This window comes from Manis pentadactyla, chromosome 1 (assembly GCF_030020395.1).
Source record: "Manis pentadactyla isolate mManPen7 chromosome 1, mManPen7.hap1, whole genome shotgun sequence".
NCBI lineage: Eukaryota > Metazoa > Chordata > Mammalia > Pholidota > Manidae > Manis > Manis pentadactyla.
This window is the reverse complement of record NC_080019.1, coordinates 155,547,311-155,562,165: the sequence shown is the minus strand read 5'-3', so window position 1 is coordinate 155,562,165 and position 14,855 is coordinate 155,547,311. Positions and strand designations below refer to the sequence as shown.

At 37.7% G+C, this 14,855-nt stretch overlaps 1 protein-coding gene and 1 long non-coding RNA gene across 6 annotated transcripts in view; one reads left to right on the top strand and one right to left on the bottom strand.

The window, feature by feature from the left end:
- Positions 1 to 14,855, bottom strand: part of CRYBG3 (crystallin beta-gamma domain containing 3) — a 111,078-nt gene that overhangs the window by 25,672 nt on the left and 70,551 nt on the right. For 3 of the 4 annotated variants that reach the window (XM_036916564.2, XM_036916565.2, XM_036916566.2), the window contains 2 exons: positions 6,085 to 6,194; positions 2,499 to 2,625 (listed from right to left, as the gene is read on the bottom strand). In XM_036916564.2, the coding sequence (XP_036772459.2) occupies positions 2,499 to 2,625; positions 6,085 to 6,194 (237 nt within the window). The other variant, XM_057501978.1, reaches the window with a different exon arrangement.
- Positions 9,279 to 14,538, top strand: LOC130683752 (uncharacterized). Of its 2 annotated transcripts, none has more exons than XR_008997622.1 (2): positions 9,279 to 9,847; positions 13,261 to 14,538. It is a non-coding gene; the product is annotated as an uncharacterized LOC130683752 (long non-coding RNA). The 2 variants fall into 2 exon arrangements; XR_008997623.1 differs by lacking the exon at positions 9,279 to 9,847 and adding an exon at positions 9,854 to 12,694.

Genomic DNA, 14,855 nt, shown 5'->3' with positions numbered 1-14,855 from the left:
CTCAGTATTCTACTATTATGACAATTCAGCACTAAGTCCCAGCATGTCTGGGAATGCTAACCACAGGAAACACCCTCAGAATTCTGCAGTTTTAACTCATAAAAGCAAACTCAAAAGATTAGCTCATATGTATGAGAAGACAACTCAACTAAACAAAACATTTCCCAGGATCAGTCCATAATCACACGGGGTTGTAGCACAGATGGTAGTATTAATCTATAGAAAAAGGCATGCTAATCCTATGAAGACACCGTAGGGGGAGAAGGGATATGGAAGGAATCAGAGAACAGGATAGGTAGTGTGTGTCTAGCACTCTCTAGGGAAAGAAGGCACAGACTTTGGAGAATACAAGAAACTGGGACCCTTGGGAATGGGAGGAGTCTCTTATGGGGAATGTTAGCTGGGTAAGCTAATCTTAAGACATCTATTTCATTTTACCCAAATGTTATACTCAACAAATAACCTTCTGATGACTAATTTAGTTTCCTATATTCTTCCAGAGAGGCAGAAAAATTCCCAGGACAGAATTCTCAAGCATTCCAGCCCACTAGAACCTACCCACGACAAATTACTAAATTGGCCTTTTGGTTCATGTATCAGTCTCCAAAGTCTGATCAACTCAGGGCTTCAGGGCTACCAGATGGACAGCATGGCTGACTTCACCAAGGAAGTGCCAGCTGTTGAAGCATCTTCACGGTCAGTCTGCAGGTCTCTGCTGAGATGCCCAATCTGACCTCATATTTCTTCCACTTCAATCCCAAACCTACTGCCTAACACATCTTCAACAAACACCTTCCAAAGATTTAGAACATATGTGTAAAGGCATTAAGGAAACAGATGTCCTGTCCTTACATAAACTGAATATACTCTAATTTAATCACTTCTTGGATTGAAAAGGCTATATAGCTCTCAATTTCTCCCCAAGAGGAACCTTCATCTACACCACTTGGATTCCACAGAACCAAAACAGGGAAATGCAAATGCACAAGAAAACTTATGTAGAAATATTTCCCTCTCTATATATTTTTTATTTCTAATTTTATTCATTTCTTACTTCATAAATGTAAAACTGTAACTCTTCAAAGAAAATAGTATTACTCATTAATTATGACTATTTCTAACATGCCCACCTTAGTAATTCAGTTGGTTTAACTCAGTGATTTAGCAGATCCTTTCAAGATGGTTCTTTCATATTTAGAACAACATATTTTGCTTTTAGACTTAAATTATCTGTCTGGTTTGACCACTAAAAATTGCTAAGAAAAGTTCTTTCCCAGTAATGTAGACTACTTCCCAATGCCCTTTTCAGCCTTATCAATACTTGGAGAGAATGACTGGACCACTTTTTTTTTTTTAAATCATTTTTCTTCCAACAGGCAGGAAGCATCAGTAGCCACTTAAGTCTTTCCCAGCTGAGTGCCTAAGGTTCTACTGAAAGAGACCAAGGACTCTATTTCTGTTCTTGTTCCTCAGCCAAGACTCTATTCTTAGCCTGATACCAAGAATGCTCTATCCAGGAATGTCTTGTGAAATAAGAGTATGTTGCTTATGTTGGGATCAGGGTTCCTGAGGATGGCCATCGTCCCTGGAGTCAGCTCTGGTTGAAAAGGTCACATCACTCACTCTTACCACTATGTAGGGCTTTAACTCATCTCTGTGGAAATCTCAGCTTTGATCCAATGCTCCTAGAGAATCATCATACACTAGACATCTTGAAAATATTCCAGATCCTCACTACTTCCTCTGCATAGAACTTCCCAACTAGGAACCCAAAATTTGATGCCACAGAGATAGATGTGACAGATCCCATTTTTTTTTCCTGCATATAAAATTCTGAGTAAATATGATAGAAAGGAGAAACCACTCTATAAATATGGGTCTCCAAGGTGAGCCAGATAATTCTGCACACACCAGGCAGATCTCCACCTCACCCAAAGCAAGGTTTGAAACCAATACTGGTAGTGGCCCATGCCTTAAAATAACATTGTAAATCTGAGTACCACATTGTCCTGTGGCTTATCTAACACAATAAAAAAATGATCAAGTTATTATTTTTATTAAACAGCTATGACAATTACAACCATTATACTAATAGCTAACATTAAGGGAGTTGCTCACCATATGCTGGGCATTTTATATAAGCTTCATCTTATTTAACATCCAGTGGCCTTAAAAGTACTCTTTTTTTTTTTTTATTAATGAGGAAATTAAGTAACTTTACTAATGTCACCCAAACTAGAATTTAAGCCCAGGCTTTATATTACTCTAGCTCCTAGGTTTGCATTCCTGCTGAGAAAAATAAAAGAAAACAAAAAAGAAAAAAAGGAAAATATCAATCTTATATATTGGTTAGATTTCATGAGTGAACCTCAGTTTTATAATCCACAAGTAAATTATTCAAATTTTAGTATTTCCTTGTGCCTCACTTCTTCCTACTTCATATCATTCATGGTTATTAAGAAGAAGTCTTATAACTATGCATTCATCACAGTACTTACATAGTCAATGGGCTTGAGGGATTTGACTTTAGATGCTGGGCAGCCACAAGAAGTAAGGTCAGCATAGAGGCCTTCTTCTAGCACACACTGATCACTACACATGTCCTCTTGGTAATACAGGAGCCAGCTAAAAAGCAAGCAGTGAGACACTTGGTCATACGGTACCAGTTGGCCACGCAGGCTCATCACTGTGCTGTAGGAACCGCGTAAGAGGAGGTCACAGAAGTTAAGATGCTGACCAGCAGCAAACACCCAGTGTCAGTTTTAAGAAACAGCCACAACTGTAATTTACTGTGTACCAGACACAGGCTAGCACTTTACTGGTATTTTACTGTGTCCTCAGTAATTCTGTGACACAGAAACATATCCTTATTTTTAAAGGAAACAAAAGCAATGATTAGAAAGGACAGGGGGTTTGCACAAGCTCTCCCCAACTATTAAATGATAGAGCTGAAATTTGAAAGCAGTAGCTATCTGCTTTAGGCTGAAGACACTGGCTTCATTCAGTGCCTTAAAGTACAAAACCCTGGATGACCAAATCCAAATGGTTATTAAGTTCTCAAAAAGATTAGTAGTTCTTTTTGGGAAAAACAAAGATTTGTATCCTTATTTAATGATGAACTTACCTGTCAGCCTAGGTAAGTATAGAAGCTAGACTCCTACAATCACACAATATTTAAAATCTGTCACTTGAACATATGATAGCTAATGGGGAGTTTTAAGAAGAAATGAACCTTTTAGAATCTTTAATAGTGAATTACCTTCAATACAGTACTTATCAAAAACTTTAAGACATGCCCTTTTGTCTTAAAGAAAAAAAAAAAGGAGCCCATAGGGGAAATGAATTGGCTGTTACTACTTCACTTTTAGTGTATGTAAGCTCTGGCACTATACTTTAAGGTCACCAGAACTGTACTCTGGTTGCACAAAGTTAACTCTGGATAACTACAGAAATGTTCTGTGACATTACAATTTACTGTCATGTCTTTTATGTAATAAGCATTTTACAGTCACTATTTATCAAAGGTTTTCCATGTGTCAGGCATGGGATTAAGTCCTTCATGTACATTACTTATTTAGTCCTTATAAGAATCCTTTGAGGTAGGTACAGTTATTATTCCTCCTTTAAAGATGAAGAAACTGAGATTCAGAGATGATCCCATTTGCTTAAGGTTCTATAGCTAGGAAGGGCTGAACCTGGGCCTAAATCCAGATCTCTAAGCATTCCAGGTACTCAGGCAATAGCCATGGTTCTTGTATTCTTTTATTAAACTGCATTTTAATAAACTACACATAAATATAAATGTACTTTATACACATTTTATATGTTCATGTTTTATTATAAACAATATACACATAAATATATTATATAAAATTACATATAAATTATACATAAGAATTATATATATAAGTAAAATGTATATCCCTACATGAAGCAACATGTATGACTAATTTATCCTTGATTTCAGTGTTAGGAAAAAATATTTTTCTCTGGAAAAACTTCAACATAAAAAAACATAAAAGCTTTCTTTTATCAGAAAATGAAAACATATTTTACAATAACTTCTTTTTAGTGGAGAATAAACTCAAACCAAAACCAGCAACAAAATTATTTAGCTCCTGAACATATTTATTTCTCTCTCAGATAAGAGATGCAGATAACCTATTTAAAACTCATAGTATCCCATTTTAAGTGTTTTGATATTACAGAAATTTCATATCCTTTTTGGAAGTGACAGATGCAGAGAAGTTCAAAGTAGTAAGAGCTACAGGAAATCTGAGAGGGAAGACTGGCTAAACTAATCAAGAACATTAACGGGGACTGAGGATAGACTGAATTTTAAAGATATATTGGGAATAGTATTAAACAGGGCCATTAACTTACACACCTGCAGGAGGCCAGGCAGGTAATGTGAGTGGGGCACCGGGTGAAAAACCTGGGGACTATATCCTGTGGTACACTGGCAGAGCACAGGCCATTTACTCAACACTAGCCTGATCACTGCCAAAGGTGAACAGTTCCCCAAAGTTTTCAGATCTTCAGATTTTAAATGAGGTATAAAATGGTTTCTTCTGAAAAACATCCTAAACCTACATATTGATACAAAAGCTTTTTTTTTAAACATAGTGTATAGGCCAAACATGTAACAGCTGCTGGCTAGATTTCCCTGAAACCTTTGATATGAAGCAGGGGTTAGCAAATGACAGCCTGAGGACCAAATCTGCCCCACAGCAGGTTTTTGTGCAGTTCAAAAGCTAAGGAAGACTGGTTTTTGCATATATGAGTAGTTTAAAAAATTAAAAGGCGAATATTTTGTGACATGTGAATACTCTATACAATTCAAATTTCAATGTTCATGGAGTTTCATTGGAACACAGCCACGCGTAATTCATTTATGTATTGTCTGAGGCTGCTTTTCTGCTACAAAGGCAGTGCTCAGTAGCTGGGTCAGAGCCTATGAGGGCCCACAGAGCCAAAAATATTTACTACTTAGCCCTTAAAAGGAAAAGTTTGTTGACCCCTGGGATGGAGGGTAAGGCAGAAAATGCAGTTGAGGAAATGCTGGAAGAGAGGACAAGAAGACAGTGTAAGGACAGAGTAGAGAATGGACAGAGAACAGTAAGACTTGATGGTAACACCTGGAAAAGGAGGAGTCTGACCTTGATCTGACTGACTGTGGAATTTAAAACAGAATAGTAAAAATACTAAACCGGATTTTTGGAAAAATAATTAGCCTATGACTTGTTTGTGGTAAATGATGGAAGTTAAGACAAAAGTGGAATAGGGCTGATTAGGAGATTGAAGTTCCTTAAGTGGAAGACAGGAGATCCAAGACTGCTGGCTCAAGGAGAGGAAGAGCTGATGAATCCAAGAGATCTTGAAGAATGAATAGAGAGACTGATGAGTTATTAGGTTGATATGAAAACACAGATACCACTGAACTACACACTTGAAAAATTATTAAAATAGGAAATTTTATGTATATTTTACAATAAAAAAATACATAGAATATATATTAGGCTTAAGAAATACATACAGTTTCACATACATCTAAGAAAGTTCCAGTATGTTGCTACAGTTGGAAGAACACAGGATTAATAAAAAATGGCCAAAGCAATCCTGGCTCTGACATTTGTATGTGACCTTGGGAAACCCTAGCTCTGAATCAGCCTCATCTGTAAAATGGGGATGATTACACTTTAAACAAACAAAGACTTTTTAAAGTTTAGGGGTAATATTGTCTTATCTGGACAAAAACACTTTAAAAAAAATAGCATTCTATTATGCTGTACAATGAACATACATGTAAAAATTCAACATTATTTAGGAAATAATCTAACAATGAGAAAAAAAAATTGACCAAAATGCTCGCAAAGTTGCCTGATGAACACTTTGTTTCTCTGTTTTACACAATGGCTCATAATACAGGTCGGGCAAAGTTAATATAGGCTAATTAGCAGTTAACCAATGATTTAAGAATTTTTAAAATTCACTGTGTATGAAAAAAATAGAGCCATATCTTTGTACATTTGAAAGAAATGCAGTTATTAAGTAACAGCAGAAAACATTCAATAGCATACTTACCAACCTCGAAGAACTTTAAAAGAACATGGTGTGAATGAAGTCAAATCTGAAATTTCTTCTGTGAAATCTACACATTTGCCTTGGAACCCTGGTTTACTGAATGACTTGAGCTACAAGAACACAGTAATTAAACAGGAAACAATGGTTTAACATTGCCACAAAAGAAAAGAAAAACCTTTAGTTTCATATATTTATAAGAAAATTCAGCAAAACATTAAGACAGGAGTTTATATCCTTTAACAATGAATCCACAGTAAGGATGGCATTCTCCTTAAGTTTACATTTTTTTCCCCCTTACCTGTTTCCAGAAGTGACACTATTTATTTACCATTTTCATTGATCTCTTGCACCAGATTCTGTGCACACAGGCTCCAAAAACAATTTCACCTATAAGATTAAATCAGAATCCCTCCTCCACTAAAATGTGGTCTTTATCCATTGTATCACTTATTATCCTGTGGTGAGACTACATGTATAAAATAGGAAGCAATTTGGTGCTAAATATGAAGGCAGTCTGGATTAGCATGAGGAGTGGTTGGTATGCCTTTTGTCTTCCCAGGTCTTGCTGATTCAGTTAATAAAAGGCACTCGGGAGCGTGAGCACATGCCCTTAACTGAGCCTAAGCATGCCTGTGAGAGCACAGCAGCAGATGGTGCAGAAGATTATGATAATGGGATTAGCAAATGATATATGGTGAGAAAGAAAGACATCTGTATCGTGTATTTCAAAATGCTTACAGACTTCAGTTTACCAATAATTCATCTTAAATGTATAGTTGAAGGTTTATACAACTGCTACATTTCTACTTTAGTCTTTTTGTAAGAAAAAACCATGAAATCTCACCTATAATTCCCTTTAGAAAAGATATATAATTATCTGTAAGTCTAGTGGCTTTCAAATTATAATAAGTAAGAAAAAATTAATGAGCCCTATAAATATTTCATAATACACTGGAGCTGTGAAATTAACATGGCCCACAGGCCCACTCTGCTCCTACAGGCCTGCATCTGAGCTGAGGAGGCATCACTCAACAATCTGCAACACTGTCCTCGCTCCTGATTGTGCAGTCATCAAGAACAAGGCTTCTCTGAGCAGCTGACGCTCACCTCCTTCATCTTCCCAAGAGTCCTCTCTTAGGTTGATGGTCTCTGAGAAATCACTGTTTGTCTGTGTCATTCTGCTCTGACCTTGCTTGGTCTGATAACCAAAGACCACCCAAAACGAGGGAGGTGAGAAAAACCAATCCCCCTTGACCAACTGTGGCTTGTACAACAGGACTTCCTATTGTGAAACCAGGCTCTGTTTGGAGCACTGAAACACCAAGGGACTCCCTGTCTTAAGGAGGTATGATCCAGCAGGTTTCTGTCATGGTCCTTCCGGCGGATAGAGAGGATAGTAAGAAAAATAATGCCCCAAATGAGACAGATCTCTGGAATAATCCCTGTGTAAGAACAATTCTACATATCCTGGAAAACTGCCCCTAAATTCCTTGATAAAAGCATGTATTTTGGTTAGTGATTTCTCAGACTTCTTTTTAACAGAAAGATGTATAAAACATGAGGCTAAAAAAGTAAATCACATTTAACTTCCAAAAACATAGTTTCTACTACATACAAATATTATCTTAATTCATAGTAATAATCAGAAAACCACATCAAAACAGCACAGCTGTCTCATTCACTGGTTATATTCCAGTTTACTGAATTATTTTTATATTGCTGAGCTCAAGATTTATACTCTCAGTATTCCACCATAAAGCCATGAAATGTCAAATCCTTGACAAGTGATGATGAAAGGTAAGCCTGTGTGAGATGGCACACACAGCAGTCGCCCAGAGTTTTTAGTTTCAGTTCCTCACACAGAAACATTAATTAAGATTTACAAAGACACATGGTCTGCTGTAAAGTATCTTTTTACTTAATAGGCTAAAACATTCTTTGCCAGAACTAAAATACCAGGCTTAATGCTGATATGAGTCTATTTTTACTCCTACTAAGATATAAGGTTCACCCAAATCTGACCAACCCCAGAAGAGAACAAAAAAAATCTGACTACCTTATAAATTCCTCAGAATAGAACAATTCTCGTAGTAATGTTTTGAGGATAGCCCATTTATAAACCAACTCTGTGCTTACTAATAATTAAACGGTGGTTTCTAACTCTTAGTGAAATAAAGAATCAGTGCCTTGGTAAAATTAAGTCTTGGGAAAAGCTAACTGGATAAACCACTATTTTGGTTTCCTTTCCAGAAAAATGGAAAATAAATGTATGACTCAGGTTGCTTGGAACCTGGGCAAATAGATAAACCAGACATGAGTTTATTTCAAACTATGCCCATCCCTCTGTGCCACCTGAGCACAGCTCAGTTCCTCCCAACCTCCCAAATGGAAATGCATGGAAGCAGAAAAAAGGGCAGTGTACCACTGGTTTGCAAGGTGACTTTTCACATTTACTATCTTTATTTCTTCTTTATAACTACCCTTTTGAGACAGAAACCACTTTATGATGAAAATTTTGTAGAAATGCTTTTTATTATGTATTTTTTATTTATTACATACATGAATACATAATAGATCTTTATTCTGTTAAACTAAAAACTCAATAATTAGTGACCAAGCACAAAAGTTGTGCTCATTTATTCCACAATATCAGAATAATTTGGGGAATTTATTTTATTCCAATGCTAATATAATTTCTATGAGTAACTTTCTATCCTATCTAAACAAGACTTTCTGTAGCCTTTTGGACTGCCCTCATGCAAGCATGCTATTTGTTAAGCAAAGAACACCCGTTTCCATTCTTCTTATTGTTATGTTCTTCTCTCATCAATTACTTATTATACACTAATTTTACTTCCCTGATTACCACAGAAGGCTTTCTTTACTTAGATAAGTAGTTCTTGAGTATTTATGGCCTTTGGTACCATAAAGAAATGCTTTCCTTTTTTGCTATTGAATCATACTGATATTTACTTAAAACTGTTGTTTTCCTATCCCCTCTACATGGTAACAGTTACCACAACTGTTTCAGATCCTGTGATCACTCTAAAATTCACTGTGGCAAAATTATCCAATACAAGAAAATATCTAAGTTTGCTTTTTCTCCACTAAAATCACATATAAAATGAACAGGGGCTCAGTATTTAAAGAAATCCAAACTCCTAACTACATAGAAAGGTCACTGGTTAGTTCAAAGCAGGTACCCAATTAGAATTTCTAAAGAATGGTGCCTGACTACAATCTCCCTGAATACTAAACTCACTTTTATAAGATTTATTTTGTAAGTGAGATGTCTGACATTACTCACAGAGAGAGATGGGAACATTATGTGAAAGGGCAAGCTCTGAGATCCTATTTCAGCCAATCAGAGCTTAGTCTCTCTCCAGTCAGCAAGAAGTACACCCACCACCCCTAGACCCTGCCAATTGACCAAAGCCACGACTCATCACCCCCCCAACTACCCCCAGGCCCAGCCAATCAGCCAGAGCCACGGCCATCACCCCCCACCCCAAACCACCCTGGAAACCCATAAAACCTTTGTTCTGGGGAAAACGTGCTCTCTTTCTCTGGCATCTTGCCACTGCGTTGGTGTAGATGAGAGATTGAGCTCGAGCTAGCTCGAATAAAGGCTCTTTGCTTTTGCATCGGTGTTGGCTCCTTGGTGGTCTTCTGGGATTCGTGACTTTGGGCACAACATTTGGGGGCTCGTCCAGGACCCCAAAGACCCCCAGGAACCCCGACCCGGAGAGCCCTGTGCTGGCTGGTGAGTGCACTCAGTTATCTGTCTGTCTGTGTCTGTCTGTGTCTCACTGTTTTTGTTCGCAAACAAGCCTGAAGCCTATATAATCCTGTAGGAGCTCCAATCTGTATCAGGGTCGGCATTGACTTAGGCGGACGCGCTGGCAGGTTGTCGACCGGGGGTCTTGTGAGACATCCCTTGCCCCCGTCTGGAGGATGAAGTCCTCATCTGTGAGGAAAGTCGGCTGCCGCTGCAGTCTGACAGGCCCTCAACTTACTTTCAGTTTTGCCTTCGCAGCCGTGGCATATTCTTCTCAGGGCCACTGGAACATGGAACATGTAGGCGCCTGTTTGTTGTTTGTCGTGTTTGTCTTAGTCTTGTTGACAGAAGAAATGGGACAGACTCAGACGACCCCCTTCTCTCTCACGACAGACCATTTTTCTCAGACGTTAGGGAGAGAGCTCACAATTTGAGCATGGATGTCAGGGAAAATTTCGTGTTTTCTGCACCTCCGAGTGGCCATCCTTTAACGTTCGCTGGCTGCCGGAGGGAACATTTAATCCAACCACTCTTTTACAACCTCAGTGTGGAAGTCCAGAAGGGTCGGGGGCAGACTTTTTGTTCTAGTGAGTAGCCAGTTTTCAATGTTGGATGGCTGCCAGAGGGAACCTTATCATTAATACTCAGTCTGTATGTTTGTGTGTCTAAGTGTGTAAATGAAAATATCTTTCTACCTCCGGATGGTATTAATGAAATTGATTTAAAGACAAGCGCTTGTGAAAATTGGGCATTCTAAAACTTCCAGAAAATCTGATAAAAAATGTTAAGCATTAATGCTAATTTGGGTTTGGCTGAGGCGTGCATGTCCTTACAGTTATCAGCTGCCAAAGTTTACTTAAAGTCATTTAAGTTGATGTTCCCTGTTAAACATTTCAAGAAGATGCTTAAAGAAAAGCTTGACTTTGTCTAATGTTTAGTAAAAATTTTCTAAGTAATCTAGCATGGTTGCTAAAAATAAGTAAACAAGTGCAGCAAATAAGCATCTTAATAATAATACTGTATTAATGTATAACAGTGTGTATATATGCAAACAGCCTGAGAATTTTTGTGGTAACCAAAATTTTTAAAGTTTGCTAAGTTATATAGACATATTTTGTGCCTAATGAGAAATTGTGTTGTAAAGCACATTTCCAAAAATGGTAATATATTGTCATAGATGTATCAATCTGAAGAATGCTAGTGTAACAGTTTATGGTGGCCTATTTTTCAGTGTTCACTGAAAGTTAAAGTATCAAATGATTTTAAGTTCTAATGAAAACTACTTAAATAAGGAAAACATTTCTCTATGCTAAAAGATGTATGTTTTAATAAGAGAAGGTATAAAGAATGAAAACTCGTCTGCATGCTAAAGAATGTGTTTTTTGATAAAAGAAAGTAACTTTGTTCTAAAGTACAGCTATTTATTTAAAGGGGGACAGAGAGACAGAGACAAAGAGAGAGAGAGCAGTGTGGTGCAGCAGCGTGGTGCCTTTTGTTGTGGCGGATCCGCTCAGCCTGTTGCTTTGGGGGAGGGTCAGGATGTTTAGAGATAAAGCAGGATAAACCCAGTCAAGTCCCAGGCAAGCCCAGGCATAATTCTCACCGGCTTATGTGCTTGGGACCATGGGGCAAATGAAGAATAAATTACTATATTCTTACAGATATAGTCGTGCTATGTGAAATTAAAGCAAGTGAGTCTTGACATCAGGTACACAGCAAAATTAGAATTTTGTTTCCGGTTAAAAAAACAAAGTTTTCTTTAACTGTTAGTCTGCTCTTAATGTTGAAAGATTGCAAAACGTTCTCTAATTGTTTTATCAAAGCAGTTTCTCATGCTTAAAGTCTCAGGGAGTTGCCGGAATATTTTTAAAAAAATGAAATCTTAATATTAAAAAGACTAAAAGCTAAAGTTTGTTAACAACTGTGTAACCTTTATTTGCTTTGAAATATTTTGTTATCATTCTGGTTAAATAGATAAGTATTGCTTCATAGCAACCTATAATCCTATTTAAGCAAGTGCCAAAAAAAAAAAAAAATCAAATGCAAAAAGGTGCTTTTACCTCTAGTTAACTCTCGTATTTTCCAGAGGGCCGCTGGAACATGTCGGAGGAATTTTTTCCCATTGGAGAAAGTATTTGACTAATTTGGCTTATTTATCTGATCTTATATATATATATATATATTTACCAGGAAAGCACTGTCTAAGAGAATGATGCTAAACTTTGTTACTGAATGTTTTGTTACAGAAATATCCAAATTTTCTTATATCAACTCTTATAGTAAGTTCTCATCAAGTCTTTAACCATTGTCATTTGTAAGTCTTTTGTCATTTATAGTCACTTTTATTATTCCTGAACTATTAAAGAACTAGATTTCAGCAGAACAGGTATTAGTTACATAAGATTACATAAACTAAAGAAAATGATTTTGTGTCTTTTTGTTTCAAATGTTGCTGATAAAGTGTTTTAAGCTTGTTCTCTTAAGCTGACAACAGTTTAGTAAATGACTATCTTTATAAGCAGAATTGAAACATCTTTCTCTCTACCTGATCCCTCCAGAATTTAAAAACTTTCAGTGACTATTTTTATATTCCATGGCATGATGTTTATTTGCACAAGTTCAATAAAAATCTGCTTTCCTTGTAAGAAGACTAATTAAAAACACTGGTTATACTACCAAGGCTTTGACTGGAATGTCATACCTGAGAGACATGTGCATAAACTCAGATATGAACAACTTTAAGGAACTAAGATTGACTTTATAAAGCCAACAAAGCCCTTTAGAAGAACTGGCCTGGTACCTTGCTTACAGAGTTCCCAGCAGCCTTACCAGGTGAGTAAGGAAGGTCACTTCCTGGCAGGTGCAGGAACCTCTAGAAGAGAAGAATTCACCCAAATCTACAGGTACTGAAGGCACAAGCTCACGGCAAGTCTGGCTTGGCTTTCTGGCCTCAAGAAGCCCTTAAAAATTCAATATGAAATTCCTTACAAAAAGTTCCAGCAAAGCATATTTAAAAGAGCCTTTGTAATCAATTGCTCTTCTTGCTGCACTTATGCAAATAATCAAGCCAGCTGTTAATTATTTTCTTAACCTGGTTACTTCTAATAAAAATGAGGGTGACTTTAGAGAAAAGTATTGTTTCAATAACGCAGCCTTATCCATACTAAATCCTAATACTAGTCATTGGGACATAAACTAGATCCAGAATTCCAGCTTCTTCAAAATATCTAGCTATGTTTTAGTTTTCTCCTGTCATTGCAATTAAAATTTTACTATTTCTAGTTCTCATATTCAACCATGCATTCTTAATCTCATCAAGTTTGTCCTTCCAGAATGGAAAATCCAACTCCAGATGTTGCTACATAACCTAATAACACAATTTGTTTTATCTTGCCTAGAAGCCACAAAACTGCAAATAGTAATAGAAATGAAACCCAGAATAGAAGCGACAACCTTCTGAGGCCCTCTCAACTGACCAGTGATGGAGACCTAGCTGCACCCTTTACTGCGCCCCCTCTCAGCACGAAGCAGCCAGAGCAGTCATCGCCCCTTTTCCCTAGCAGCAGCTAGAGTCTCTATCTGTAGAGGGGAGAATGAGACAGGGACCATAGGCTTAGACAGAATAAAGTGAGAGCCTCTGAAGAAAGCAAGGCAGGATATTTGCAATCAGAGCAATATAACTACATGCTGGAAACCCCCCTCCTACTAAAACTATGTTGAACATTAAGCTCTAGAATCGAGTGAGATCAGTTAATGTTCCCCAGATAAAGAAGAGTAGCACGTTTTATTATGCTAATCATTTGTAATCGTGTATAAGATTCACTTTAGCATACTAAAAAGCCCAGGCCTATGTGCTGTCTTTCCTCCTTCTGATCTAAGTAATTTTGCAAGCTGAGCAACTGACTTAGCATGCAGACCCAGCTGTAGATGGCATAGTAAAAGTCAGGATTCTTTAGCAAATATACAGTATCTCAGCCCATCTTAGAGGCTGGGCACGCAGTCTTTTAATGTGCGCCCAGACCAAGGCGCCAGTGTCCCAGAGAGAAATCAAGGCAGGAGATTATCTTTAATCAAGGACCCCTTGCCATTCTACTCCTTTTACTAATCCTTAGGCCCTGTATCATCAACAGGCTGGTCCAGATTGTCAACAGACCAAATGGGGGCCGTCCAACTGATAGTCCTCCTTGCTCAATACAAGCCCCTAGTAATCTTGTTACTCCTGCTTACCTGATAACTTATTAAAGATAGAATTAATACAGTCAAGCTAATAGTTCTAAGACAACAGTATCAGCCTTTATCTCCTTACAACTGCAAAATCTTATTAGACCCATGATTGGGTCCCTTAGGATGCAGAGAAAGAGGGGAATGAAAGGGCAAGATCCCAGATCCTATTTCAGCCAATCGGAGCTTAGTCTCTCTCCAGTCAGCAAGAAGTACACCCACCACCCCTAGACCCTGCCAACTGACCAAAGCCACGACTCATCACCCCCCCAACTACCCCCAGGCCCAGCCAATCAGCCAGAGCCACGGCCATCACCCCCCCCAAACCGCCCTGGAAACCCATAAAACCTTTGTTCTGGGGAAAACGTGCTCTCTTTCTCTGGCATCTTGCCACTGCGTTGGTGTAGATGAGAGATTGAGCTCGAGCTAGCTCGAATAAAGGCTCTTTGCTTTTGTATCAGTGTTGGCTCCTTGGTGGTCTTCTGGGATTCGCGACTTTGGGCACAACATATGAACCCAATCCACATTGTTTGTTTTTTTGTTTTGTTTTGGGGAAAAAAAAAAATAAAACGCCACCTGCTAATTATAAAGAACTTCATGATGTTATTTTGAGTTGGCAATTAGGCTTGACGATCGATCATAAGCCACAGGGAAAAAAAAATCTTCTTAATAAAAGGAGGTGTTCTGCATCCCAAATATGACATATCTCATCATAATATGCTGACACACCAGCAGTAGTATTTTTATTAGCGTAACTCTCATGATGTGCATT